Genomic DNA, 26,807 nt, shown 5'->3' with positions numbered 1-26,807 from the left:
ATGGCTAATATTATAACTCCTAGGAGTGTTTCTTTAGGCCTCACAGCACCGGAGTAAGGTGGGAGGGGCCTAATTTTTCGCCTTTTAGATTGACTAGATCTTCAGGCTGTGTTCACGTGGTAGCTCCTGCTACAGTTTGAGGACCCATATGAAGCTTTTTCCCCATAAATCCGACTCCTAAGGGAAGGTAGGGCCACAGCAGAGCTGTGGCAAGGTGCTAACTTTGTTTTAAGCGGTCTGTTAGCTTACTATTGATCCGGTTTGGGCATTAAGGGATTAATCGATTCTTTTTGCTAGTTGTGCAATCTTACCAATGCTCTAGGTACATGCTGTGAAAATTTCAGAAAGTTTGGTGCATTTTTCATTGTTTTGGAAAATTGTGGGCCTTTTTTATCTCTTAAAGGCACATTAACATTTTTTTTGCAAAGTGTGTTTTTGCTTGATGTGATTTCTAAGCCTGTTTTTCTTACTACTAGTCTGTTAAACATGTCTGTCACCAAGGAAAATCCTTGTTCAATGTGTTTAGAAGCCATGGTGGAACCCCCTCTCAAAATGTGTCCCACGTGTACTGATATGTCTATACATTTTAAAGACCATATTGTTGCACTTAAAAATGTGGCCCAAGATGATTCTCAGACAGAAGGTAATGAGGTTAGCCCGTTGACCTCTCCCCAAGTGTCACAACCAGTTACGCCCTCTCAAGTGACGCCTAGCACCTCTAGCGCGTCTAACTCTTTTACCTTACAAGATTTGGCGGCAGTTATGGATAATACCCTCTCAGTATTTTTATCTAAGCTGCCTGTGTTACCTGCAAAGCGGGATAGCTCTGTTTTAAGAACAGATTCTGAGCATTCTGACGCTTTAGTAGCCGTATCCGATATACACTCACAACGCTCTGAAATGGGGGCGAGGGATGTGCTGTCTGAGGGAGAAATTTCCGATTCGGGAAAGGTTGCTCCTCAGACAGACTCGGCTACGTTGGCTTTTAAATTTAAACTAGAACACCTCCGCTTATTACTCAGGGAGGTATTATTTACTCTGGATGACTGTGACCCTTTGGTGGTTCCACAGAAATTGTGTAAAATGGACATGTACCTAGAAGTTCCTGTTTACACTGATGGATTGCGGATATAGTAACTAGGGAGTGGGATAGACCAGGTATTCCGTTTGTTCGCCCTCCTGTTTTTAAGAAAATGTTCCCCATATCTGACACTACACGGGACTCGTGGCAGACGGCCCCTAAGGTGGAGGGGGCTGTTTCTTCACTTGCTAAACGCACAACCATACCAATTGAGGACAGTTGTGCTTTTAAAGACCCTATGGATAAAAAGTTAGAGGGTTTACTTAAGAAAATTTTTGTTCATCAAACCTATAGCGTGCATTGTTCCTGTAACTACTGCAGCTGCTTTCTGGTTCAAGGCGCTGGAAGATGCGCTCCAGACAGAGACCTCATTTGAGGATATTATGGACAGAATTAAGGCTCTTAAGCTGTCTAATTCTTTTATCACAGATGCCGCTTTCCAACTAGCTAAGTTAGCGGCAAAGAATTCAGGTTTCGCCATTCTGGCACGCAGGGCACTATGGCTCAAGTCCTGGTCGGCCGATGTGTCGTCAAAATCCAAACTGCTGAACATCCCTTTCAAAGGAAAGACCCTTTTCGGGCCTGAATTGAAAGAGATCATCTCAGAAATCACTTGTGGTAAAGGCCATGCTCTCCCTCAGGACAAGTCCTTTAAGACAAAGAACATACAAAATAATTTTTGTTCCTTTTGAAATTTCAGGAGCGGTCTTGCTTCAATCTCCCCTGCTGCAAAGTAAGAGGGTAACACTTCACAACCCAGGGCAGCCTGGAAACCTTAACAGGGCTGGAACAAGGGTAAACAGGCCAAGAAGCCTGCAGCTGCCTCCAAGACAGCATGAAGGGGTAGCCCCCGATCCGGGACCGGATCTAATAGGGGGCAGACTCACTCTCTTCGCTCAGGCCTGGGCAAGAGACGTACACGATCCCTGGGCCTTAGAGATTGTATCCCAGGGATATCTTCTAGAATTCAAGGACTCCCCTTCAAAGGGAAGGTTCCATATTTCTCGTCTGTCTACAGACACGACAAAGAAAGAGGCGTTTTTACGCTGTGTAGAAGACCTACATACTATGGGAGTGATCCACCCAGTTCCAATTGCGGAACAAGGGCTGGGGTTTTACTCAAACCTGTTTGTGGCTCCCAAAAAAGAAGGAACTTTTAGACCAATCCTGGATCTCAAAATTCTAAACAAATTCCTCAGAGTCCCATCATTCAAGATGGAGACCATTCGGACAATCTTACCAATGATCCAGGAGGGTCAATATATGACTACCGTGGATCTAAAGGATGCGTATCTACACATTCCTATCCACAAAGATCATCACCAGTTTCTCAGGTTTGCCTTTCTGGACAAGCATTTTCAGTTTGTGGCTCTCCCTTTCGGGTTGGCCACTGCTCCATGAATTATCACAAAGGTGCTAGGGTCCCTCCTGGCGGTGCTAAGACCGCGGGGCATAGCAGTGGCGCCTTATCTAGACGACATCTTAATTCAGGCATCACTTTCCAAAGAGCCAAGTCTCACAAGGAAATCGTAGTGGCCTTTCTGAGGTTTCACGGGTGGAAAGTGAACATCTAAAAGAGTTCTCTCTCCACCCTCACAAGAGTTCCCTTCCTAGGAACACTAATAGACTCGGTAGAAATGAAAATATTTCTGACGGAGGTCAGAAAGTTAAAACTCTTAACTACTTGCCGAGCTCTTCATTCCATTCCTCGGCCATCTGTAGCTCAGTGCATGGAGACAATCGGACTAATGGTAGCGGCAATGGACATAGTCCCTTTTGCACGGATACACCTCAGACCACTGCAACTATGCATGCTTAAACAGTGGAATGGGGATTATGCAGATTTGTCTCCTCAAATATAGTTGGACCAGGGGACCAGAGATTCTCTTCTCTGGTGGTTGTCTCAGGATCACCTGTCTCAGGGAATGTGTTTCCACAGACCAGAGTGGATCATCGTAACGACCAACGCCAGTCTGTTGGGCTGGGGTGCTGTCTGGGACTCCCTGAAAGCTCAGGGCTTATGGTCTCGGGAAGAAGCTCTTCTCCCGATAAACATTCTGGAACTGAGGGCGATATTCAACGCGCTTCAGGCATGGCCTCAGCTAGCTGCGGCCAAATTCATCAGATTTCAGTCGGACAACATCACGACTGTAGCTTATATCAACCATCAAGGGGGAACAAGGAGTCAATGATGGAAGTAACCAAAATAATCAGGTGGGCGGAGGATCACTCTTGCCACCTCTCAGCAATTCACATCCCAGGAGTAGACAACTGGGAAGCGGATTTTCTAAGTCGTCAGACTTTTCATCCGGGGGAGTGGGAACTCCACCCGGAGGTATTTGCCCAGCTGACTCAGCTATGGGGCACTCCAGAATTGGATCTTATGGCGTCCCGTCAGAATGCCAAACTTCCTCTTTACGGGTCCAGGTCCCGGGATCCCCAGGCGATGTTGATAGATGCTCTAGCAGCGCCTTGGTCCTTCAATTTGGCCTATGTGTTTCCACCGTTTCCTCTCTTTCCTCGTCTGGTTGCCAGAATCAAGCAGGAGAGGGCGTCGGTGATTCTGATAGTGCCTGCGTGGCCACGCAGGACTTGGTATACAGACCTAGTGGACATGTCATCCGTTCCACCATGGACTCTGCCAATGAGGCAGGACCTTCTACTCCAAGGTCCTTTCAAACATCCAAATCTAATTTCTCTGCGTCTGACTGCTTGGAGATTGAACGCCTAATTCTATCTAAGCGTGGTTTCTCTGAGTCGGTTATCGATACCCTGATTCAGGCTAGAAAGCCTGTCACCAGGAAAATTACCATAAGATTTGGCGAAAATATCTTTGTTGGTGCGAATCCAAGGGTTACTCATGGAGTAAGATTAGGATTCCCAGGATATTGTCCTTTCTCCAAGAAGGATTGGAGAAAGGATTATCAGCTAGTTCCTTAAAAGGACAGATATCTGCTTTGTCTATTCTTTTACACTAACGTCTGGCAGAGGTACCAGACGTTCAAGCGTTTAGTCAGGCTTTAGTCAGAATCAAGCCTTTTTATAGACCTGTGGCTCCACCATGGAGTCTGAATTTAGTTCTTTCAGTTCTGGAAGGGGTTCCGTTTGTACCTTTACATTCCATAGATATTAAACTTTTATCTTGGAAAGTTTTGTTTTTGGTAGCTATCTCTTCTGCTCGAAGAGTTTCAGAGTTATCTGCTTTGCAGTGTGACTCACCTTACTTGGTGTTCCACGCAGATAAGGTAGTTTTGCGTACCAAACCCGGTTTTCTTCCTAAGGTTGTGTCTAATAAGAATATTAATCAGGAAATTGTTCCGTCTCTGTGTCCTAATCCTTCTTCGAAGAAGGAACGTCTGTTACACAATCTTGATGTGGTTCGTGCTTTAAAGTTCTATTTACAAGCAACTAAGGATTTCAGACAAACAACTTCATTGTTTGTCATCTATTCTGGTAAGAGGAGAGGTCAGAAGGCGACTGCTACCTCTCTTTCCTTTTGACTGAAAAGCATCATCCGTCTGGCCTATGAGACTGCTGGCCAGCAGCCTCCTGAAACAATTACTGCTCATTCTACCAGAGCAGTGGCTTCCACATGGGCTTTTAAAAATGAAGCTTCTGTTGAACAGATTTGTAAGGCAGCGACTTGGTCTTCGCTGCATACTTTTCCAAATTTTACAAATTCTATACTTTTGCTTCTTCGGAGGCTATTTTTGGGAGAAAGGTTTTGCAAGCAGTGGTGCCTTCCATTTAAGGTACCTGTCTTGTTCCCTCCCTTCATCCGTGTCCTAAAGCTTTGGTATTGGTATCCCACAAGTAAAGGATGAATCCGTGGACTGGATACACCTTACAAGAGAAAACATAATTTATGCTTACCTGATAAATTACTTTCTCTTGTGGTGTATCCAGTCCACGGCCCGCCCTGGCTATTAAGTCAGGTAGATTTTTTTGTTTAAACTACAGTCACCACTGCACCCTATGGTTTCTCCTTTTTCTTCCTAACCTCCGGTCGAATGACTGGGGGGTGGAGCTAGAGGGGGAGCTATATGGACAGCTCTGCTGTGTGCTCTCTTTGCCACTTCCTGTTAGGAAGGAGAATATCCCACAAGTAAAGGATGAATCCGTGGACTGGATACACCACAAGAGAAAGTAATTTATCAGGTAAGCATAAATTATGTTATGTATATATATATATATATATATATATATGTATGTATTAAAATCAATGTAAATATTTGCATAGGAAATTAGCACATCTAGCAATCCCCGCTTGTTTTGTCCCCAGAAATAACTCAAATACAATGTTACCAATGCACATGAGAATTCTGGGTAAGCTATGCAAATTAGATATGCAAATTCTCAGTTTTTTTGCTTCAAAAATACTGTTTTAATACAGCTAGCCTTTTAACAGGATTATAGCAGCAAATCAGAAATCACTCCTAGACAGCCTGTTTCGTTCTATTTGGAACTCATCAGTAGGAGATAGATTTCTGGTTGCTGCATTGATAAAGCTATTTTCAAGGTTAAACCAAAATTCATTAAAATTATGGGGGAGATAAAAAATTGAAATTAAAATCCTCCATGTCTCAAAATTAAGTCAATGTAAATATTTGCATAGGAAATTAGCACATCTAGGCAAGAATCCCGCTTGCTTTGTCACCAGAAATAACTCATATACTGTACAAATTAGATATGCAAATTCTCATTTTTTTTAATTCAAAAATACTGTTTTAACACAGCTATCCCTTAACAGGATTATAGTAGCAAATCAGAAATCACTCCTAGAAAGCCTGTTTCGTTCTATTTGGAGCTAGATGTGCTAATTTCCTATGCAAATATTTACATTGATTTAATTTTGAGACATGGAGGATTTTAATTTCAGTTTTTTATCTCCCCCATAATTTTAATGAATATATATATGTATGTATGTATATATGTATATATATATATATAAAAATTCCCCCATTACTTTTTGGAAATTTTACATCTGTATTCCAGAAGTAAGGATCTTTAAGTGGCATTTATGGATGCAGTGACCTTTTTATGGAATTCTTCATTGCAGGTGTTTTTTCACCTATAATAATCATACCCATAGTACTGTACTATGGTTTCTCCTTTTTCTTCCTAACCTCCGGTCGAATGACTGGGGGGTGGAGCTAGAGGAGGAGCTATATGGACAGCTCTGCTGTGTGCTGTCTTGTTCCCTCCCTTCATCCGTGTCCTAAAGCTTTGGTATTGGTATCCCACAAGTAAAGGATGAATCCGTGGACTGGATACACCACAAGAGAAAGTAATTTATCAGGTAAGCATAAATTCTGTTATGTGTGTATATATATATATATATATATATATATATATGTATGTATTAAAATCAATGTAAATATTTGCATAGGAAATTAGCACATCTAGCAATCCCCGCTTGCTTTGTCCCCAGAAATAACTCATATACAATGTTACCAATGCACATGAGAATTCTGGGTAAGCTATGCAAATTAGATATGCAAATTCTCAGTTTTTTTGCTTCAAAAATACTATTTTAATACAGCTAGCCTTTTAACTGGATTATAGCATCAAATCAGAAATCACTCCTAGACAGCCTGTTTCGTTCTATTTGGAACTCATCAGTAGGAGATAGATTTCTGGTTGCTGCATTGATAAAGCTATTTTCAAGGTTAAACCAAAATTCATTAAAATTATGGGGGGAGATAAAAAACTGAAATTAAAATCCTCCATGTCTCAAAATTAAGTCAATGTAAATATTTGCATAGGAAATTGGCACATCTAGGCAAGAATCCCCGCTTGCTTTGTCCCCAGAAATAACTTGTATACTGTACAAATTAGATATGCAAATTCTCATTTTCTCCAACATTGGTGTGTCCGGTCCACGGCGTCATCCTTACTTGTGGGATATCTCTTCCCCAACAGGAAATGGCAAAGAGTCCCAGCAAAGCTGGCCATATAGTCCCTCCTAGGCTCCGCCCACCCCAGTCATTCTCTTTGCCGTTGCACAGGCAACATCTCCACGGAGATGGTTGAGTTTTTTGGTGTTTAAATGTAGTTTTTATTCTTCTATCAAGTGTTTGTTATTTTAAAATAGTGCTGGTATGTACTATTTACTCTGAAACAGAAAAGGATGAAGATTTCTGTTTGTGAGAGGAAGATGATTTTAGCAGACAGTAACTAAAATCGATTGCTGTTTCCACATAGGACTGTTGAGATGAAGTAACTTCAGTTGGGGGAAGCAGTTAGCAGACTTTTCTGCTTAAGGTATGACTAGCCATATTTCTAACAAGACGATGTAATGCTGGAAGGCTGTCATTTCCCCTCATGGGGACCGGTAAGCCATTTTCTTAGTCAAACAAACAGAATAATGGGCTTATTATGGGCTAAAAAACTGGTAGACATTTTTATGGGCTAAATCGATTGCTTTATTTGGGCATTTTATTCATATTTATGCTGACAATTTGCATTTATAAACTTGGGGAACGTTTATTAAACGGCAGGCACTGTGTTGGGGGCCTTCCTAGTAGTAGACTGAGCCTCATTTTCGCGCCATTACTGCGCAGTTGTTTTTTGAGAGCAGGGCATGCAGATGCATGTGTGAGGATCTAAAAATTGCTGGAAAAGCTTCTAGAAGGCGTCAATTGGTATCGTATTCCCCTCTGGGCTTGGTTGGGTCTCAGCAAAGACTATAGATGGGACTGTATAACGGTTCCGTTATTTTAAGGGTTAAAGCTCTGAAATTTGGTGTGCAATACTCTTAATGCTTTAAGACACTGTGGTGAAATTTTGGTGAATTTTGAACAATTCCTTCATACTTTTTCACATATTCAGTAATAAAGTGTTTTCAGTTTAAAATTTAAAGAGACAGTAACGGGTTTGTTTTAAAACGTTTTTTGTGTTTTGTTGACAAGTTTAAGCCTGTTTAACATGTCTGTACCTTCAGATAAGCTATGTTCTATATGTATGAAAGCCAATGTGTCTCCCCATTTAAATTTATGTGATAATTGTGCCATAGCGTCCAAACAAAGTAAGGACAGTACTGCCACAGATAATGATATTGCCCAAGATGATTCCTCAAATGAGGGGAGTAAACATGATACTACATCATCTCCTACTGTGTCTACACCAGTTTTGCCCACGCAGGAGGCCCCTAGTACTCTAGTGCGCCAATACTTATTACCATGCAACAATTAACGGCTGTAATGGATAACTCCATAGCAAATATTTTATCCAAAATGCCTACTTATCAGAGAAAGCGCGATTGCTCTGTTTTAAACACTGAAGAGCAGGAGGGCACTGATGATAATTGTTCTGTCATACCCTCACACCAATCTGAAGGGGCCATGAGGTAGGTTTTGTCTGAGGGAGAAATTTCAGATTCAGGAAAAATTTCTCAACAAGCTGAACCTGATGTTGTGACATTTAAATTTAAATTAGAACATCTCCGCGCACTGCTTAAGGAGGTATTATCTACTCTGGATGATTGTGACAATTTGGTCATTCCAGAGAAATTATGTAAGATGGACAAGTTCCTAGAGGTTCCGGTGCCCCCCAACGCTTTTCCTATACCCAAGCGGGTGGCGGACATAGTAAATAAAGAGTGGGAAAGGCCCGGCATACCTTTTTGTCCCCCCCCCTATATTTAAGAAATTATTTCCTATAGTCGACCCCAGAAAGGACTTATGGCAGACAGTCCCCAAGGTCGAGGGGGCGGTTTCTACTCTAAACAAACGCACTACTATTCCTATCGAAGATAGTTGTGCTTTCAAAGATCCTATGGATAAAAAATTAGAGGGTTTGCTTAAAAAGATTTTTGTTCAGCAAGGTTACCTTCTACAACCAATTTCATGCATTGTTCCTGTCACTACGGCAGCGTGTTTCTGGTTCGAGGAACTAGAAAAGTCGCTCAATAAAGAATCTTCGTATGAGGAGGTTATGGACAGAGTTCAAGCACTTAAATTGGCTAACTCTTTTATTTTAGATGCCGCTTTGCAATTAGCTAGATTAGCGGCGAAAAATTCAGGGTTTGCTATCGTGGCGCGCAGAGCGCTTTGGCTAAAGTCTTGGTCAGCGGATGTGTCTTCCAAGACAAAATTGCTTAACATCCCTTTCAAGGGTAAAACATTATTTGGACCTGATTTGAAAGAGATTATTTCAGACATCACTGGGGGAAAGGGCCACGCCCTCCCACAGGATAGGTCTTTTAAGGCTAAAAATAAGCCTAATTTTCGTCCCTTTTGCAGAAACGGACCAGTCTCTAATTCTACATCCTCTAAGCAAGAGGGTAATACTTCACAACCCAAACCAGCCTGGAGACCAATGCAAGGCTGGAACAAGGGTAAGCAGGCCAAGAAGCCTACCACTGCTACCAAAACAGCATGAAGGGATGGCCCCCGATCCGGGACCGGATCTGGTGGGGGGCAGACTTTCTCTCTTTGCTCAGGCTTGGGCAAGAGATGTTCAGGATCCTTGGGCGCTAGAAATAGTTTCTCAAGGTTATCTCCTGGAATTCAAGGAACTACCCCCAAGGGGAAGGTTCCACAGGTCTCAATTATCTTCAAACCAAATAAAAAGACAGACATTCTTACATTGTGTAGAAGACCTGTTAAAGATGGGAGTGATTCATCCAGTTCCAATAAGAGAACAAGGGATGGGTTTTTATTCCAACCTGTTCATAGTTCCCAAAAAAGAGGGAACATTCAGACCAATTTTGGATTTCAAGATCCTAAACAAATTTCTCAAGGTTCCATCGTTCAAAATGGAAACTATTCGAACGATCCTACCTACTATCCAGGAAAATCAATTTATGACTACCGTGGATTTAAAGGATGCGTACCTACATATTCCTATCCACAAGGAACATCATCAGTTCCTAAGGTTCGCTTTTCTGGACAAGCATTACCAGTTTGTGGCACTTCCATTCGGATTAGCCACTGCTCCAAGGATTTTCACAAAGGTACTAGGGTCCCTTCTAGCGGTTCTAAGACCAAGGGGCATTGCAGTAGTACCTTACTTGGACGACATCCTGATTCAAGCGTCGTCTCTGTCAAAAGCAAAGGCTCATACGGACATCGTCCTAGCCTTTCTCAGATCTCACGGATGGAAGGTGAACAAAGAAAAAAGTTCTCTGTCGCCGTCAACAAGAGTTCCCTTCTTGGGAACAATAATAGATTCCTTAGAAATGAGGATTTTTCTGACAGAGGTCAGAAAATCAAAAATTCTAAGCTCTTGTCAAGTACTTCATTCTGTTCTTCGTCCTTCCATAGCGCAGTGCATGGAAGTAATAGGATTGATGGTTGCAGCAATGGACATAGTTCCTTTTGCACGAATTCATCTAAGACCATTACAACTGTGCATGCTCAGACAGTGGAATGGGTATTATACAGACTTGTCTCCGACGATTCAAGTAGATCAAAAGACCAGAGATTCACTCCGTTGGTGGCTGACCCTGGACAATCTGTCACAGGGAATGAGCTTCCGCAGACCAGAGTGGGTCATTGTCACGACCGACGCCAGTCTGGTGGGCTGGGGCGCGGTCTGGGAACCCCTGAAAGCTCAGGGTCTATGGTCTCGGGAAGAATCTCTTCTCCCGATTAAACATTCTGGAACTGAGAGCGATATTCAATGCTCTCAAAGCTTGGCCTCAACTAGCAAAGGCCAAATTCATAAGGTTTCAATCAGACAACATGACGACTGTTGCATATATCAATCATCAGGGGGGAACAAGGAGTTCCCTGGCGATGGAAGAAGTGACCAAAATAATTCAATGGGCGGAGGATCACTCCTGCCACTTGTCTGCAATCCACATCCCAGGAGTGGAAAATTGGGAAGCAGATTTTCTGAGTCGTCAGACATTCCATCCGGGGGAGTGGGAACTCCATCCGGAAATCTTTGCCCAAATAACTCAATTTTGGGGCATTCCAGACATGGATCTGATGGCGTCTCGTCAGAACTTCAAGGTTCCTTGCTACGGGTCCAGATCCAGGGATCCCAAGGCGACTCTAGTAGATGCACTAGTAGCACCTTGGACCTTCAACCTAGCTTATGTATTCCCACCGTTTCCTCTCATTCCCAGGCTGGTAGCCAGGATCAATCAGGAGAGGGCTTCTGTGATCTTGATAGCTCCTGCGTGGCCACGCAGGACTTGGTATGCAGACCTGGTGAATATGTCTTCGGCTCCACCATGGAAGCTACCTTTGAGACAGGACCTTCTTGTTCAAGGTCCATTCGAACATCCGAATCTGGTTTCCCTCCAACTGACGGCTTGGAGATTGAACGCTTGATTTTATCAAAGCGTGGGTTTTCAGATTCTGTAATAGATACTCTGATTCAGGCTAGAAAGCCTGTAACTAGAAAAATTTACCATAAAATATGGAAAAAATATATCTGTTGGTGTGAATCTAAAGGATTCCCATGGAACAAGATAAAAATTCCTAAGATTCTATCCTTTCTACAAGAAGGTTTGGAGAAAGGATTATCTGCAAGTTCTCTGAAGGGACAGATCTCTGCTTTATCTGTTTTACTTCACAAAAGGCTGGCAGCTGTGCCAGATGTTCAAGCATTTGTTCAGGCTCTGGTTAGAATCAAGCCTGTTTACAGACCTTTGACTCCTCCCTGGAGTCTAAATCTAGTTCTTTCAGTTCTTCAAGGGGTTCCGTTTGAACCCTTACATTCCGTAGATATTGTTATTATCTTGGAAAGTTTTGTTTTTGGTTGCAATTTCTTCTGCTAGAAGAGTTTCAGAGTTATCTGCTCTGCAGTGTTCTCCGCCCTATCTGGTGTTCCATGCAGATAAGGTGGTTTTGCGTACTAAGCCTGGTTTTCTTCCGAAAGTTGTTTCCAACAAAAATATTAACCAGGAGATAGTTGTACCTTCTTTGTGTCCGAATCCAGTTTCAAAGAAGGAACGCTTGTTACACAATTTGGACGTAGTCCGTGCTCTAAAATTCTATTTAGAGGCTACTAAAGATTTCAGACAAACATCTTCCTTGTTTGTTGTTTCTTCTGGTAAAAGGAGAGGTCAAAAAGCGACTTCTACCTCTCTTTCCTTTTGGCTTAAAAGCATTATCCGATTGGCTTATGAGACTGCCGGACGGCAGCCTCCTGAAAGAATCACAGCTCACTCCACTAGGGCTGTGGCTTCCACATGGGCCTTCAAGAACGAGGCTTCTGTTGACCAGATATGTAAGGCAGCGACTTGGTCTTCACTGCACACTTTTGCCAAATTTTACAAATTTGATACTTTTGCTTCTTCGGAGGCTATTTTTGGGAGAAAGGTTTTGCAAGCTGTGGTGCCTTCCGTTTAGGTGACCTGATTTGCTCCCTCCCTTCATCCGTGTCCTAAAGCTTTGGTATTGGTTCCCACAAGTAAGGATGACGACGTGGACCGGACACACCTATGTTGGAGAAAACAGAATTTATGCTTACCTGATAAATTACTTTCTCCAACGGTGTGTCCCGGTCCACAGCCCGCCCTGGTTTTTTTAATCAGGTCTGATGAATTATTTTCTCTAACTACAGTCACCACGGTATCATATGATTTCTCCTATATATATTTCCTCCTGTCCGTCGGTCGAATGACTGGGGTGGGCGGAGCCTAGGAGGGATCATGTGACCAGCTTTGCTGGGACTCTTTGCCATTTCCTGTTGGGGAAGAGAATATCCCACAAGTAAGGATGACGCCGTGGACCGGACACACCGTTGGAGAAAGTAATTTATCAGGTAAGCATAAATTCTGTTTTTCCTTTAGATGGTTGTATCTTATTTATGGAAAATTATTTAGTTTCAGGTACTTTTCTTGGTCCTGTGATTTATTTGGATGTTGCAATTGCTTCATTTTGTTCTGTTTACTTTAAGATCAAGTATCAGATTATGATTTATTTTAGCATTGTTAAGGGACAACATTTACTAGACTAGGTGCTGTTGCATTTGTCTTGTTGTTTTGCATTTTTTGATTATGCAAGTCCACTGTATTGACTGGTCCTTTAACTGGACTATCATGCTAATAATTTCATTTGTGTCTTCATTTTATTGAATATTTTCGCAATTGAGGGTTAATCTATGTCTTTAGCTATTTTTAGCTAGAAGAATTTTGTGATTTTTAAAAATCCATATTTCTTTTGTCCTAAGATAATCAATTATTTGTTTTATAATTGGATTCAATTCTTAACTGTTACTCTGGGCTTCAAGATTGAGTTCTAAGACTAAAACTTTAAGCTTATACTAGTTTGGTTGTTCTTATTAAGGAACGAATTCCTGAATTCTTTCCCAAGTAACATGTTTTTAAATTGGAAATGTTTCAGTTCGAAATCAGCTCCCTAAAATTGCGATGTACGTGCCGTATTCTTCTTTGAAATTTATTTCTATTCGGTCCAAATTTCTTGGATTTTATTCCAGTAAGGCTAACACTTTCTTTGTGTGTTTCGGTCCTATATATTTTGGGTACTGTTGAAGCATGGCTGGGAACCCATGGGGTTCAAGCGTTGCTCAGACCTGGAATCTTCTGGGGTATTTCTTCCTGTTCCATTTTTAGGAACTGGGTTTGGAGTTTTATTCAAACTATTCTGCCTTTTTTTGGTCAGTGATAGCAATATTTGTTTTCATTAGATACAAAAAATGCATATTTTCATTTTTCTGTTTTCATTCAGATTATTTTCTGAGGATGCAGAATCTCATATGATTCACTTTGCTCTTCAGGACATAGTTAGAGGATCTTTTTTTCAAAAGCTCTGGATTCCTCACACAAGGGTCGCCTTTTTTAGGTTTCCAGATAGTTTGTGTCACTGTCTTTGTCTCTATCAGACAAGGGACAATTTTATTGTGTTCTGTTTGTCGGTACCTTTAGTCTCTATTATTTCCTTCAGTTGCTATATATGCATAGAAGTTTTAGGTCTTATGGCCACAGCATTGGATTTAATTCCCTTTGCTCATTTTCAATAGAAAGAACCTTTCCAGTCTTTTCTGCTGAATTATGGTGCAGGGTTTCTAGGATTTCACATTTTAAATCTTCTAATCCTAATATTTATCTCTCTTGATTTGGTGGTTAAGATCACCATCATTTAGTTCTACAGGTCTCTTCGTTTCTTTCAACCTGGACCATGATCTCTACAGATGTGAGTCTTTTTGGTTGGGAGGCTGTCTGTGCATCTCTGTCAGCACAAGGGGTTTGGAAATCTCAGGAGGGCGAGATTACCATTTGATATTTTAGAACTCCGTGTTTTTTCAGAGTTTTTCAGTTAGTTTCTTTTTGAAGAAGAGACGTTTAATGTTTTTCAGACAATATCACTACTATGGTGTATGTCAATCATCAGAGTAGGACTATCAGTCCTTAGGCTGTGACAGAAGTGTCTCGGATATTAGCTTGGGCTAAATCCAGCTCCTATCTAAATTCTGTGGTTTTTTTCCCAGGTATAAATATTTGGGAAGCGGATTATCTCTGTTAATCAAGCTTTTCTTCTGGGAGAATGGTCTCTCTTACCCAGATATGTTTTTCATCTCATCTGAATAAAGAACTTCCCAGGGGCCTATTAAGGTCCGGGAATCTTCAGGCGGAAGTAGTGTATGCATTGACATTTCTTTGGAATTATCTTTTTGCCTATTTCTTTCCGCCTCTAGTTCTTCTTCCAAAATTCTTATGGAGTATTTGTTTGTTATGCTGGTAGCTCCAGCATGGCCTCTCAGGTTTTGGTATACGAATCTCATTCGGATGGCCAGTTGCCAACGTTGGACACCTCCGTTTAAACCAGACCTTTTCTTTCTCAAGGCCATTTTTTTCCATCAGGATCTCAAATCATTACATTTGAAGGGATGGAGATTGAACGCTTGGTTTTTAGTCATAGAGGTTTTTCTGACTCATTGATTAATACTATGTTTCAGGCTCATAAATCTGTCTCTAGAAAGATTTATATTGAGTCTGGAAGACCTACTTTTCTTGGCATTCTTTTAAAATTCATAGAATTTTATTATTTTTTCAGGTTGGTTTGGATAAGGTTTTGTCTTCAATCCTTTGTTAGGACAAATCTCTACTCTTTCTGTTCTTTTTTCACAGAAAGATTGCTAATCATCCTGATATTCAATGTGTTGTACAGGCTTTGGTCCATATCAAGCCTGTCATTAATTCAATCTCTCCTCTTTGGAGTCTCAATTTGGTGCTGAGGGCTTTACAGGCTCCTCCGTTTGAAACTATGCATTTTCTGAACGTTAAATTACTTTCTTGGAAAAGTATTGTTCCTTTTGGTTATTTCTTCTACTAGAAGAGTTTTTGAGTTATCTGCTCTTTTTTGTGAATATCCTTTTCTGATTTTTCATCAGGATAAGGCAGTGTTACTTCCTGATATTCATCATTTTGTTCAGGTTTTGATTCGTATCAAACCTGTCATTAAGCCAATTTCTCCTCCTTGGAGTCTTAATTGGGTTCTGAAGGTTTTTCAGGCTCTTCTATTTTGAGCATATGCTTGCTCTGGACATTCATTACTTTCATGGAAAGTATTGTTCTTTTTGGACATCTCTTCAGCTAGAACAGTTTTTGAATTATCTGTTCTTTCTTGTGAATCTCCTTGTTCTGATTTTTCATCAGGATAAGGTGTTTTTTTGCTGTCCTCATTTCAATTTTCACCTAAGTTGTGAATTCTAACAACATTAGTGGAGGAATTATTGTCTTTTCCTTGTGTCCTAATCCTAAAAATTCTTTGGTAAGATTCTTACATTTTTTAGGATGTGGTAAGAGTTTTGAAATATTATGTTGAAGCTACTCAGATTTCAGTCAGACTTCTAGTCTATTTGTTATCTTTTCTGGTTTTAGGAAGGTCAGATGGCTTCTGCCATTTCTTTGGCATCTTGGTTAAGCTTTTGATTCATCATGCTTATTTGGAGTCGGATTATTCCCCGTCTCAGAGGATTACGGCTCATTCTACTAGGTCATTTTCTACTTCCTGGGCTTTTTAAGAATGAAGCTTCTGTTGATCAAATTTGCAAAGCAATGACTTGGTCTTCTTTGCATACTTTTACTAAATTCTACCATTTTGATGTTTTCTCTTCTTTAGAAGCAGTTTTTGGTAGAATAGTACTTCAGGCAGCTGTTTCAGTTTGATTCTTCTGCTTATAATTTCAGTTTTTTTCATTATTAAAATTGAAACTTTTGATTTGGGTAGTGGATTAATTTTTCAGCGGAATTGGCTGTCTTTATTTTATCCCTCCCTCTCTAGTGACTCTTGCGTGGTAGTTCCATATCTTGGGTATTTATATCCCATACGTCACAAGCTCATGGACTCTTGCTAATTACATGAAAGAAAACATAATTTATGTAAGAACTTACCTGATAAATTCATTTCTTTCATATTAGCAAGAGTCCATGAGGCCCACCCTTTTTTGTGGTGGTTATGATTTTTTTTGTATAAAGCACAATTATTCCAATTCCTTATTTTTTTGATGCTTTCGCTCTTTTCTTATCACCCCACTTCTTGGCTATTCGTTAAACTGAATTGTGGGTGTGGTGAGGGGTGTATTTATAGGCATTTTAAGGTTTGGGAAACTTTGCCCCTCCTGGTAGGAATGTATATCCCATACGTCACTAGCTCATGGACTCTTGCTAATATGAAAGAAATGAATTTATCAGGTAAGTTCTTACATAAATTATGTTATATATATATATATATATATATATATATATATATATATATATATATATATATATATATATATATATATATATATATATATATATATATATATATATATATAATTTCCCCCATTACTTTTTGGAAATTTTACATCTGTATTCTAGAAGTAAGGATCTTTAAGTGGCATTTATGGATGCAGTGACCTTTTTATGGAATTCTTCATTGCAGGTGTTTTTTCACCTATAATAATCATACCCATAGTACTGTACGAGATCAGACAAGATTCTCGATGTCCCACTTGATTTGCAGATCTTATACTTTCAGCAGGTTTAGTCATCCATTTTCCCTTTCTTACTCAGTTCATCTCTTTCTTGTCTATTTTTGCTTCACCGGGCTGTTTCCTGAATCCATAATTCTAGCACAGAAATATCTCTTTTTAGTCATTAATAAATTGAAAACCTTTACTTATGTGGTGCTTTTGTCATTTGAAGTTATTTCGACCTGTTTCAAAAGTGGATGGCTAATAACCCCAATTGTCTATAATTTCATAATTCCTGTGATGCCACCCAGTTTATAAAGTAAGGGATTTATTTAACAGTAAGTATATAAATTTGATTAATGCTATTACAGTTCTTCCAGGATATTAAATTAAGGATAAAATTAATAAAGGAATTTCCATTTTTAATATTTTTAATAATTACGATTTAATGAGATTTCAAATATTATGCTAGTTGTGCACAAACTAACTGAAGCTGTGGGTACCCAGAATATTTGATCGATTTACGCTTTTTTAGAACATAGTGATTGATAAAGACTTTTTGATGTATATACGTAGTAACAGCTTAATGGTACTCAAAGTCTTTGCTATAAGCTTTGACCAAAGTTTGATTGCAGTCTATGATCAAATGAAAATATTAGAACCAAGTTTTTGTTTTTCATTGGATGTTGAAATAAACTATACAAGTAGCCCTCAGTTTATGCCAGGGTTAGGTTCCAGAAGGAATGTTGTAAATTGAAACCGTTGTAAATTTAAACCCAGTTTATAATGTAAGTCAATGGGAAGTGAGGGAGATAGGTTGCAGGCCCCTCTCAAAATTGTCATAAGTAACACCTAATACATTATTTTTAAAGCTTTGAAATGAAGACTTTAAATGCTAAACAGCATTAAAAACCTAATAAAATAATCACACAACACAGAATATATAATTAAACTAAGTTAAATGAACAAAAACATTTGCTAAACAGCATTATAAACCTAATAAAATAATCACACAACACAGACTTCATTTGGATTTTTCTGAAAACAGTTCTTCCTATGCATTCCAATCTGGACTGATTTATAGACAGGAAGCTCTTGTTCCTTTGAAATCTGCTCGATAGCTCAGGTCTGGTTAAACTGATTAATTTCAGCTTGCTTGGCTTTGCTGCAACACAAGCGGACAGCTTCACCTACTGGCTATTTTAATAAATGCACTGCTTCTCAATGCTTTTCAATAGCGGTCACATGACTGGAAAAAAAGGTTGTTATTCTGAAACGGTGTAAATTGAACCGTTGTAAAACGAGGGCCACATGTATTTTATTTAATCTATGCATCTATGTAATACATATTATAACAAAATGTACTTACCATTAAATACGAATAGAGCCAAACATATTTTTGCTAATAACATTATTCTTTACTTACATTATATAGACATTGTATTTGGCATCAATGTTGATTAAAGCTCTCTGGAACAACGCACTAGCGGCCAAGGCTCAGCTTTCCAAGCAAAGCTCTTTTGCCTCTTTACTAAATAATAACATACCAATGGGAAATAAGAAAGGTAAGTTATTACATTTTTTTTTATTTTCTTTCTCTTCTCTCTGTCATAATATAAAACAAATATATAATATAAAACAAGAAATGTGTTTGTATATACAGGTATACCATTAAAGAAAACTATAAATGTGTTTGTTGTTTTTCACATCTGAGAGGCCAAGAAAGGATCCAGCTACACACACATATACATACTTATGTGTGTTTATGTATGCATATATGTCTCTCTCTCTATCTATCTATCTATCTATCTATCTATCTATCTATCTATCTATCTATCTATATCTGTAAAACTATCTTTGTACTATTTTATTGCTGTATCTATTTTCCTTTTAATTCATATTATTCTCTTTTCACAATCTGCTACAAAGCTACAGTTCCAATCAATATGATTGAACTGATCAAAAAGGAAAGTGTTTTTATGTGCTTGAACAATAACTCCAGGCATATAAATTCTAGTCTTTCTTTTCTTTACAAAAATTTGTAGCCACTTGACTCCCATTGTAACTTTAATATTACTTCAGAGAAGTTCATTTAATTTGCCCTAAATTTACATGTGAAAAATAAGTTCTATTCACTTTAGACAAATGTAAATGTAAATCCTTATAAACTGTGCATGGTTATACTGAGGGTAAATTTGGAAGAAAATGTATTTCTGTATTATATGTTTAGTAAATATTATTCTCCTTTTTTTGGCATATCATTTTGTAAAATTTCACTTTTACTTCTCACACTTAGATTATACTACTTTGTTGGTGAGTGCTACAAGGATGAGCACAGATAACTGGAAAATCATAATTAATAAAACTTTTCCTGCCATTTTATCCTACTGTTTTTTTCTTTCGTGAGATGAGTCCATAACATGTGGGATATATTCCCGCCACCAGGAGCAGGCCAAGAACCCTCACAAGAGCTTTTAATCCCTCCCTTCTCATCTCCCCAACCAGTTTGTTCTTGGCCTTGAGGAGAGAGGTTAAGCAATATTTTATTATTTTCTATCCAATTACTTATTGGGAGCTCAGACCTGGCTTTAAACTCAGTACTCCCCTTCCATCTTTTCTCAGGGAAGACTTCCATATAATTTTTCCAAGACTCTGAGTAAAGCAGGAGTAAACTAATACCTCTGTTAGGGCATGTCCATACCTTCACGGGTAAATCTCTCTGCCATAATTGTCCTCATGTGTTGCAGTGACCCCGTTCCTTAGCCTCCACCTTGGAGGTTGCAGGTATATCCTCAAGTATCCTCTGCAGTTTATTTACTCGCACTGGATGGGCTCTCTAATGGATCAGCATTCTTTGTGGGAGAAAGGCCTCAACAAGCTGGTACGACAAAGTGGAGGGGTGCTGCAGTCCAGGTAAGTGTCTCAGACACTACATAGCCCAGGAACTATCCCCAGTACTCTCTTTTTTTAGGTACTACGTAGTTGGGGGTCCACAGCCTTAACACATAGTGCTTTACCCATGTGTTTAACATCAGAGTTTCTGGAATTCAGACTCAAAATACCTCTATTTCATTGCCCTTATACCTCTTGGCAGCTCAGTTTACTTTTTTGGCTTGGGATCCTTTATTTTACTTAGGAAAAAGAAATACAACTCTGTCTTTTTAAGAAAACTGGTAACTGCCTTGTGCAGTTAGCGGTGCAGCTCATCATGGATGCAGTTAGGGTGGGAGGCAGAAGGGAACCAAAGGGGAACTTTTATTACACTTTTTTTACTGTATGGAATGTTCTAGTGTTTTTTTTCCTCACAGGCTTCTGCCTGTACATCTTTCCGGAGGTAAGCTCCACCCACCATTTGGTGCCTTTTCTCTTCCTCCTTACTGGATCAGTGACTGGCTGATAGTTTCACAGGGACAGTTTACAGATATTACTAGTTACCTGGGCCCAGTTTTCTCACTTTCTTTGCCTAGGTTGTGGGTCAGAACCCTCATAGGAGCTGCTGAGGGGGTGGGTGAAATATTTCTGTGGTGAAACATTTGGATTTTTTCTGATTTGCAGTATTCCTCTTGGGTTCTGAGGTGTACATATAGGCTGTTTGTTGTGTTTTATATGAATACACTTGCTATTTAAGTCTGTAGCCCCATCTAATATGAATGACCCATTGGAAGAGACCACTAGGGAACTGCAGCCCAGGAACATACTGCAGTCTATTATACCTGTATACTCGGCAACACTGTTCTAATGGACCAAATTTACCAGTTGTGTACTAATTGTGTTGCACATCTCCAGTTCATAACCCATACTACTGTCATTATGGCACCTTGCAGACATTTAGTGCCAATGCCTATTTATGTGGCTCAAGGGGATTCCACTGATTTTTCTCCAGAGTTTAAAACAAATCTTCAAAAGACTGACAGAGCTTTTGGTGGCCATCCCAAAACCAAGTCAGCGTAAGTGAAAATCTGGAGATTTACCTAACACCACCTATAATACACAAGGTCCTGTATCCCAGGCTCAGTTACCACCAAACTTACAAAGATCTGACTTGGGTGAGTCTCTTTCTGAGAGTTCTGAGGGTGAAATCTCCTGTGAGAACCCTGAACCAGCATCTGAGCCGGAGACTGATTCCGTTTCCTGCTTCAGGAAGTTTTCAATACCTTAGAACTATCGGAACCATACCCCTAGAATTCCAAGCCTGTAAATAAGTTGAATCTGGTCAATAAAGCTCCGCCCAAAGTGCATAAGGACTTTTGAAGCACCAGACCTGGTTACAGAAGATATAGCCAAAGAATAGAAACAAGGCATTCCTTTTGCACCGTCTAACAGGTTTAAAAGAATGTATCCACTTGATTTGACAGCTTGGGAAGTAGTCCCCAAGGTTGATGGAGTTAATTCGACCTTAGCAAGATGCACTACTATCCCTATGGAGGATAGTTCTTCGTTTAGGGATCCAATGGGCATCAAATCTGAGCTTTGGAAATTATTTTCTCATTCGGCTCTTCAGCTTAGACCTGCAGTGGCAATCACCTTTGTGGCCGCTGCAGCGTCCTTCTGGTGTGATTCTCTTTCTCAGATAGTTTCTGATCAATCTTCTAAAGATATTCTCAACTGCATTAAAGTCCTCAGGTGGCTAATGATTTAATTTGTGATGTGGCCTTTGACATCATTAAGATTGATGTAAAAAATATGGCCATTGCTGTTTTATTAAGAAAAGCTTTATGGCTTAAATCTTGGTCAGCCTTTTGATGGAAGATGCTTTTTGGATCAGAATTGGATTCTATCATCAAGGACGGCCTCCTGCTCAGAATATTTTCTAGTAGGGGGCATATTGATTCAGTTTCAGAAGAACTGGTCCTGATCAGTTCAGGATCCCTGGGTTCTCAATATCATATCCCAGGGTTATTGCATAGGCTTTTTCACAAGACCTCCCTGGAAACAGTTTATTCTGTCTCACATTTTTAAGACATCCTGTGAAGGCAGCTGCCTTTGTTCGATGTGCTAAAGACTTAGAGGACATGGTAGTGATCCAACCTGTTCCAATCTCTCCTAACAGGGACATGGATTCCATTCCAATCTCTTCATTGTCCCAAAGAAGGAGTGCATTCTGAACAAATTTGTAAGCATACCTTCTTTCAAAATGGAAACGATCCATACCTTTTTCCCCCCTCATTTCAGGGCTGTAAATTTATTACAACCATAGACTTAAGGATGCTTATCTACACATCCCAATTCACAGGGACCATTTCCAGTTTCTAAGGTTTGCATTTCTCAACAAATCAATTTGTGACCCTCCCTTTCGGTTTAGCCACAGCCTCATGTATCTTCACGAAGGTATTAGGGGCTTTCTTAGCAGTGATCAGAGCATGGGATTTCCAATGGCGCTTATTTGGATGATATTTTGGTCTAAGCTCCATCTCTTTCTCATGGATGGAAAATAAATGTACCCAAAACGTCCTTATCTCCAGCCACAAGGGTGTTTTTTTCTGGGAGTGATAATAGACTCTGAAGTTAAATATCTGTGAGAAACAAATGCAATTCAACAGAGACTGCCTGTAGTTCCCTACAGATGGCTCATTCCCCATCTGTAGCACATTGTATGGAAGTAGTGGGTCTTATGGTGGCAGCTTCAGACGCAGCAGTACCTTTTACTAATTTTTATCTTCATCCTCTCCATGTCCATGCTTCAACAGTGGTCAAAATATTTATTTCAACTGGAACAGCAGCTAGAGCTAATTTCTTCAGTCAAATTCTCTCTCACGGTGGAGTGAAAGTGCCTATTTGACCCTTGGGACTTCTTTCTTTAGGCCTATATGGATGTGTTTACTACGGGCATAAGTCTGATGAGTTAGGGCGCTGTTTGAGATACCCGGAGGGCTCAAGGAGTATGGTTCCTTCAGTAGGCGAGGATACCTATCAACATCCTAGAACTTTGTGCGATTCTTCAGGTTCTTTAGTCTTGGTCCCTTCTCAAGCAGGAAAAGACAGGCAACGTCACTGCCGGGGCGTACATCAATCATCAGGGAGGGACTTGAAGTCTCTTAGCTATGTGAATGGTATCTCACATTCTGTCTTGGGCAGAGGAAAACCACTGCACCCCTATCGGCCATTCACATTCCCGGAGTGATCAATTGGGAAGCAGATTACCTAAGTTGTCAGTCTGTTCATCAAGAAGAATGGTCTCTTCAACAGGACATCTTCGATCAATTAGTCTTGAGGTGAGGTCCTCAGAAGATAGGTCTAATGGCGTCCAAATTTTACCACAAACTTCCGGTTTATTACTCCAGGTCAAGATATCCAAGAGCTCACATGATAGATGCTCTAGTCTGTCCTTGGAATTTTCAACTGCCCTATCTATTTCCTCCATTTATTCTTCTTCCAAGAGTCATTTCCTAAATCAAACAGGAATTGGCTTTAGTAATTTTTATAGCTCTGGTGTGGCCCCGCAGAACTTGTTATGCGGATCCAATTCAGATGATATACCTCTACCCCTAAGGAAAGATCTGTCTCAAGGACCTTTGTATCATTGGATCTCAAGTCTCTGAATTTGATGGTGTGGAGGTTAAATGCCTAGTTCTCAAGAACAGAGGTTTTTCAGATTCTTTTATCTCTACGGCAAGCCTGTTGCGCAAATAATTTATCATAAGATCATTAAAGGTTTACTTTCTTTGGTGTTCTTCTAAACGTTTTTCTTGGAAATCTTTTAGAAAATCCAGAATTATTTGGTTCCTTCAGGATGGACTGGATAAGGGTTTATCGGCTAGGTCTTTAAAGAGTCAGATTTTGGCATTATCGATTTTCTTTAATAAGAAAGCTTGCTAAGTTGCCTGATGATCAAACTTTTGTGCATGCCTTGGTGAGAATTTCCCCTGTTAGACCCATTTCTCTGGTTCTTTCTGTTTTGCAAGGTCCCCCCTTTGAGCTTATGCATACTCTGGACCTAAAGTTATTGTCATGGAAGGTTCTCTTCTAGCTATTTTTTCTGGTAAAAGTGTTTCTGCTTTATCAGCTCCGTCTTTTGATTATCTGTTTTTGTTTTTTCATCAGGATAAAGGGGTCCTCAGCACTAAATATGATTTTTTCCGAAGGTAGTGTCTTAATCAGGATAATAATCATGGAACATTTTCTTTGTTCCCTGTGTCCAAGTCCTTCTAACTCTAACGTCTACTACACAATTTGGATGTGGTCAGAGCATTAACATATTATCTTCATGCTGCTAAAGATTTTAGACAGACTTATTTGTCGACTTTTCAGGTCCCAGAAAAGGTTAAGTCTACAGCTGTAAGGTTTACTTCGTTGCGGGAAAACCGCCCCCAAAAAGAGTAACTGCTCATTGTACTAGGTCTGTATCTACTTCTTGGGCCTTCAAAAATGATGCCTCCTTGGAACAGATTTGCAAGGCGGCAACTTGGTTATTCTTTCCATACCTTTCCTAAATTTTATAATTTTGATATTTATGCTTCTTCAGAAGCTGCTTTTGGCAGTCCTTCAGACCACAGTGTCTGGAAAATGTGAATGTACATCCTTTTGTCCCACCTGTCCTTAAAGTGAATGTAAATTTTCACTAATGAAAGCCCTGTTTTTTAAAATACTATTAAAAACAGGGGCACTTCATTAAAGTTTACATTTCAGCCGTTTTTTTTTTAAAAATACTTACCTTTTCTTCCTTGCAAGCGTGGAACATCGGAGCAGCAATTCCCCCACCCCAAGGTCATCTCTTCTTACTCCAGAAATGATGAAGCAGGCTTCCTCCAATCACAGCGTGGCCTCAGGCAATGTTTGCTCTGGGGGGGAGGGGGGGGGGAGCCTTTATTAGAGGATGCCGTATTCATAATTTCTGACGTAGGAAGACAACATGGGGGCGGGGGAATCGCTGCTCCGGTGTTCCACGCTTGCAAGGAAGAAAAGGTAAGTATTTTTTTTTTAATAAACGGCTGCTATGTAAACTTTCATGAATGAAAGTGCCCCTGTTTTTAATAGTATTTTTAAAAATAGGTCTTTGATTTGTGAAGCTTTACATTCACTTTAACGTGGTCTCTCAGCTTGTGTATTATATCCCACTTTATGGACTCTCATCATCTTTCGAAAGAAAATAGAATTTATACTTACCGATACACTTACTAATAAATATCTTTCGTTCGGGATTATGAGAGTCCATAGGACCCGTCCGGATTTTTGCAATATGGGTGACAGTTCTTATTTGCACCTCTTAACCTTACTTTCTGTCTTCTCTACCTTTTATTTCTCTCTCCTCTGCTTGGCTATATGTAAACTGAGTGGAGAGAGGAGGTGGGAGGAATTAAAAGCTCCTGTGAGGGTTTTTGACTTCCTCCTGGTGGTGGGAAATATATCTCACATGTTACGGTCTCCTATAGACTCTCATCATCCCAAAAGAAAGAAATTTATTGGCAAGTATAATTTCTGTTTTTAAAGGGACAACTCAAAATTGAAACACTTGTATTCTCAAAAATGCCTCTAATAAAATATATAACTGCTTAAGTAATTGCTGTACATATGCCCCATGTGCTTGCATTTTAACACCACACCTGCTCAGAGGGCATATATTGTGTGGACAATGACTGTTTGCATCACCGCTGATGAAAACATGCCACCACCCGTATTTTGAGCAGGTGTGGTTTTTGAATGAGGATGCAATGGACAAATGCATATATAGCTTTACGATGTATGAAGCATATTTGACAGTTTTACTAGAATAATTTTTGCTAAAGTGCATCTATTGTATAAATGCTTCTATTCAGAAGGAAGGCATTCATGTGCATTTTAATTTTTAGTTTTGTGTTCCTATCTGTTGCAGGAAACCTAAAAAAGATGGTTTTACGCTTTGACTGACTTTCTTGCTTTAGTAAGGGGCATGAGCCAAGATAAAATTAGTTATTTATTGTGTAATTTTAACCACTGGTTTGGTTGACAGTAGATTGGCTGTGCTGCTTTTTGCAGCATTCAAGATTATATGATTTTAGCAGTAATCCAGAGGACATTTTTTAACCTAGGATCTCCTGCTGCTAGTCCTCAAAGCAGTGACAACAGTGATACTCATCACAGTGGAGGAAGTGATATTGAAATTGATGAACAACTAATGAATAGATCTAAGCATGTTCAGCAGAGGCTTTCTGATACAGAGGTAAGAGACACTGTGTTACTCTTATATTTCTAGCTGTGGGTAGATTTGATTCTAGATGAAAGTCTTAATAAGAAATGTCCAGTGTGATGAACAGCCCTACATTAGTCACTTGTTTGGCACTGAAAGAGTTAACAGACCCTTTTCACCTTCCAATTTTTCACAATTTAGCCACTCCAGGCAAGCCTGTGACTTAGTTCAGTGGGTGCAAGGGTTAACAAACTCTAGTCTGTTCTAGACCTACAACAAGTGCCCAAAAATTGCTTTAATGCTACCCACACTAAACTATCTCTTTGCTGCCACCACTAAGATAAGATATGATGTATTATATGGGAAATCTTAACGTAAATCCAGGAATATCCAGAATACAATTTAGCAAACATTAAGATAGAGACATGCATGGTATTAATATTAACTGTCTCTATCAGTAACATGATATTTGACAAAGGCAAAACGTAATAAAGAAACATTTATTATGTGAAAAAAGTCACAGTACATTTATATAAGAAAAAAGATTTTAACAAATAAAAATACACACAAACAGTCTTTTAAAAACAAAAGGGAAAAATAACAGATCCTATAACTTTACTAGAATATAATAGCCTGCTTCCAGGGAGATGGAATAGAGAACAGTCAAAGTACACACTAGCAGGCAGCCTTCCATATAGAATGACAGTTATATACACTTAAAGGGACAGTCAACACCAAAATTGTTAT

General features: G+C 39.7%; 1 protein-coding gene across 3 annotated transcripts in view; it reads left to right on the top strand.

Moving 5' to 3' along the window:
• USP34 (ubiquitin specific peptidase 34) overlaps positions 1-26,807 on the top strand; it is a 1,226,195-nt gene that overhangs the window by 310,452 nt on the left and 888,936 nt on the right. For all 3 annotated transcript variants that reach the window (XM_053712051.1, XM_053712050.1, XM_053712048.1), the window contains exons 12-13: positions 18,393-18,522; positions 25,963-26,093. In XM_053712051.1, coding sequence (XP_053568026.1) covers positions 18,393-18,522; positions 25,963-26,093 — 261 coding nt within the window. The remainder of the gene's footprint in view (positions 1-18,392; positions 18,523-25,962; positions 26,094-26,807) is intronic.

This window comes from Bombina bombina, chromosome 4 (genome assembly GCF_027579735.1).
Source record: "Bombina bombina isolate aBomBom1 chromosome 4, aBomBom1.pri, whole genome shotgun sequence".
NCBI lineage: Eukaryota > Metazoa > Chordata > Amphibia > Anura > Bombinatoridae > Bombina > Bombina bombina.
The sequence above is the reverse complement of the archived record's forward strand: the minus strand, read 5'-3'. Positions and strand labels throughout refer to the sequence as shown.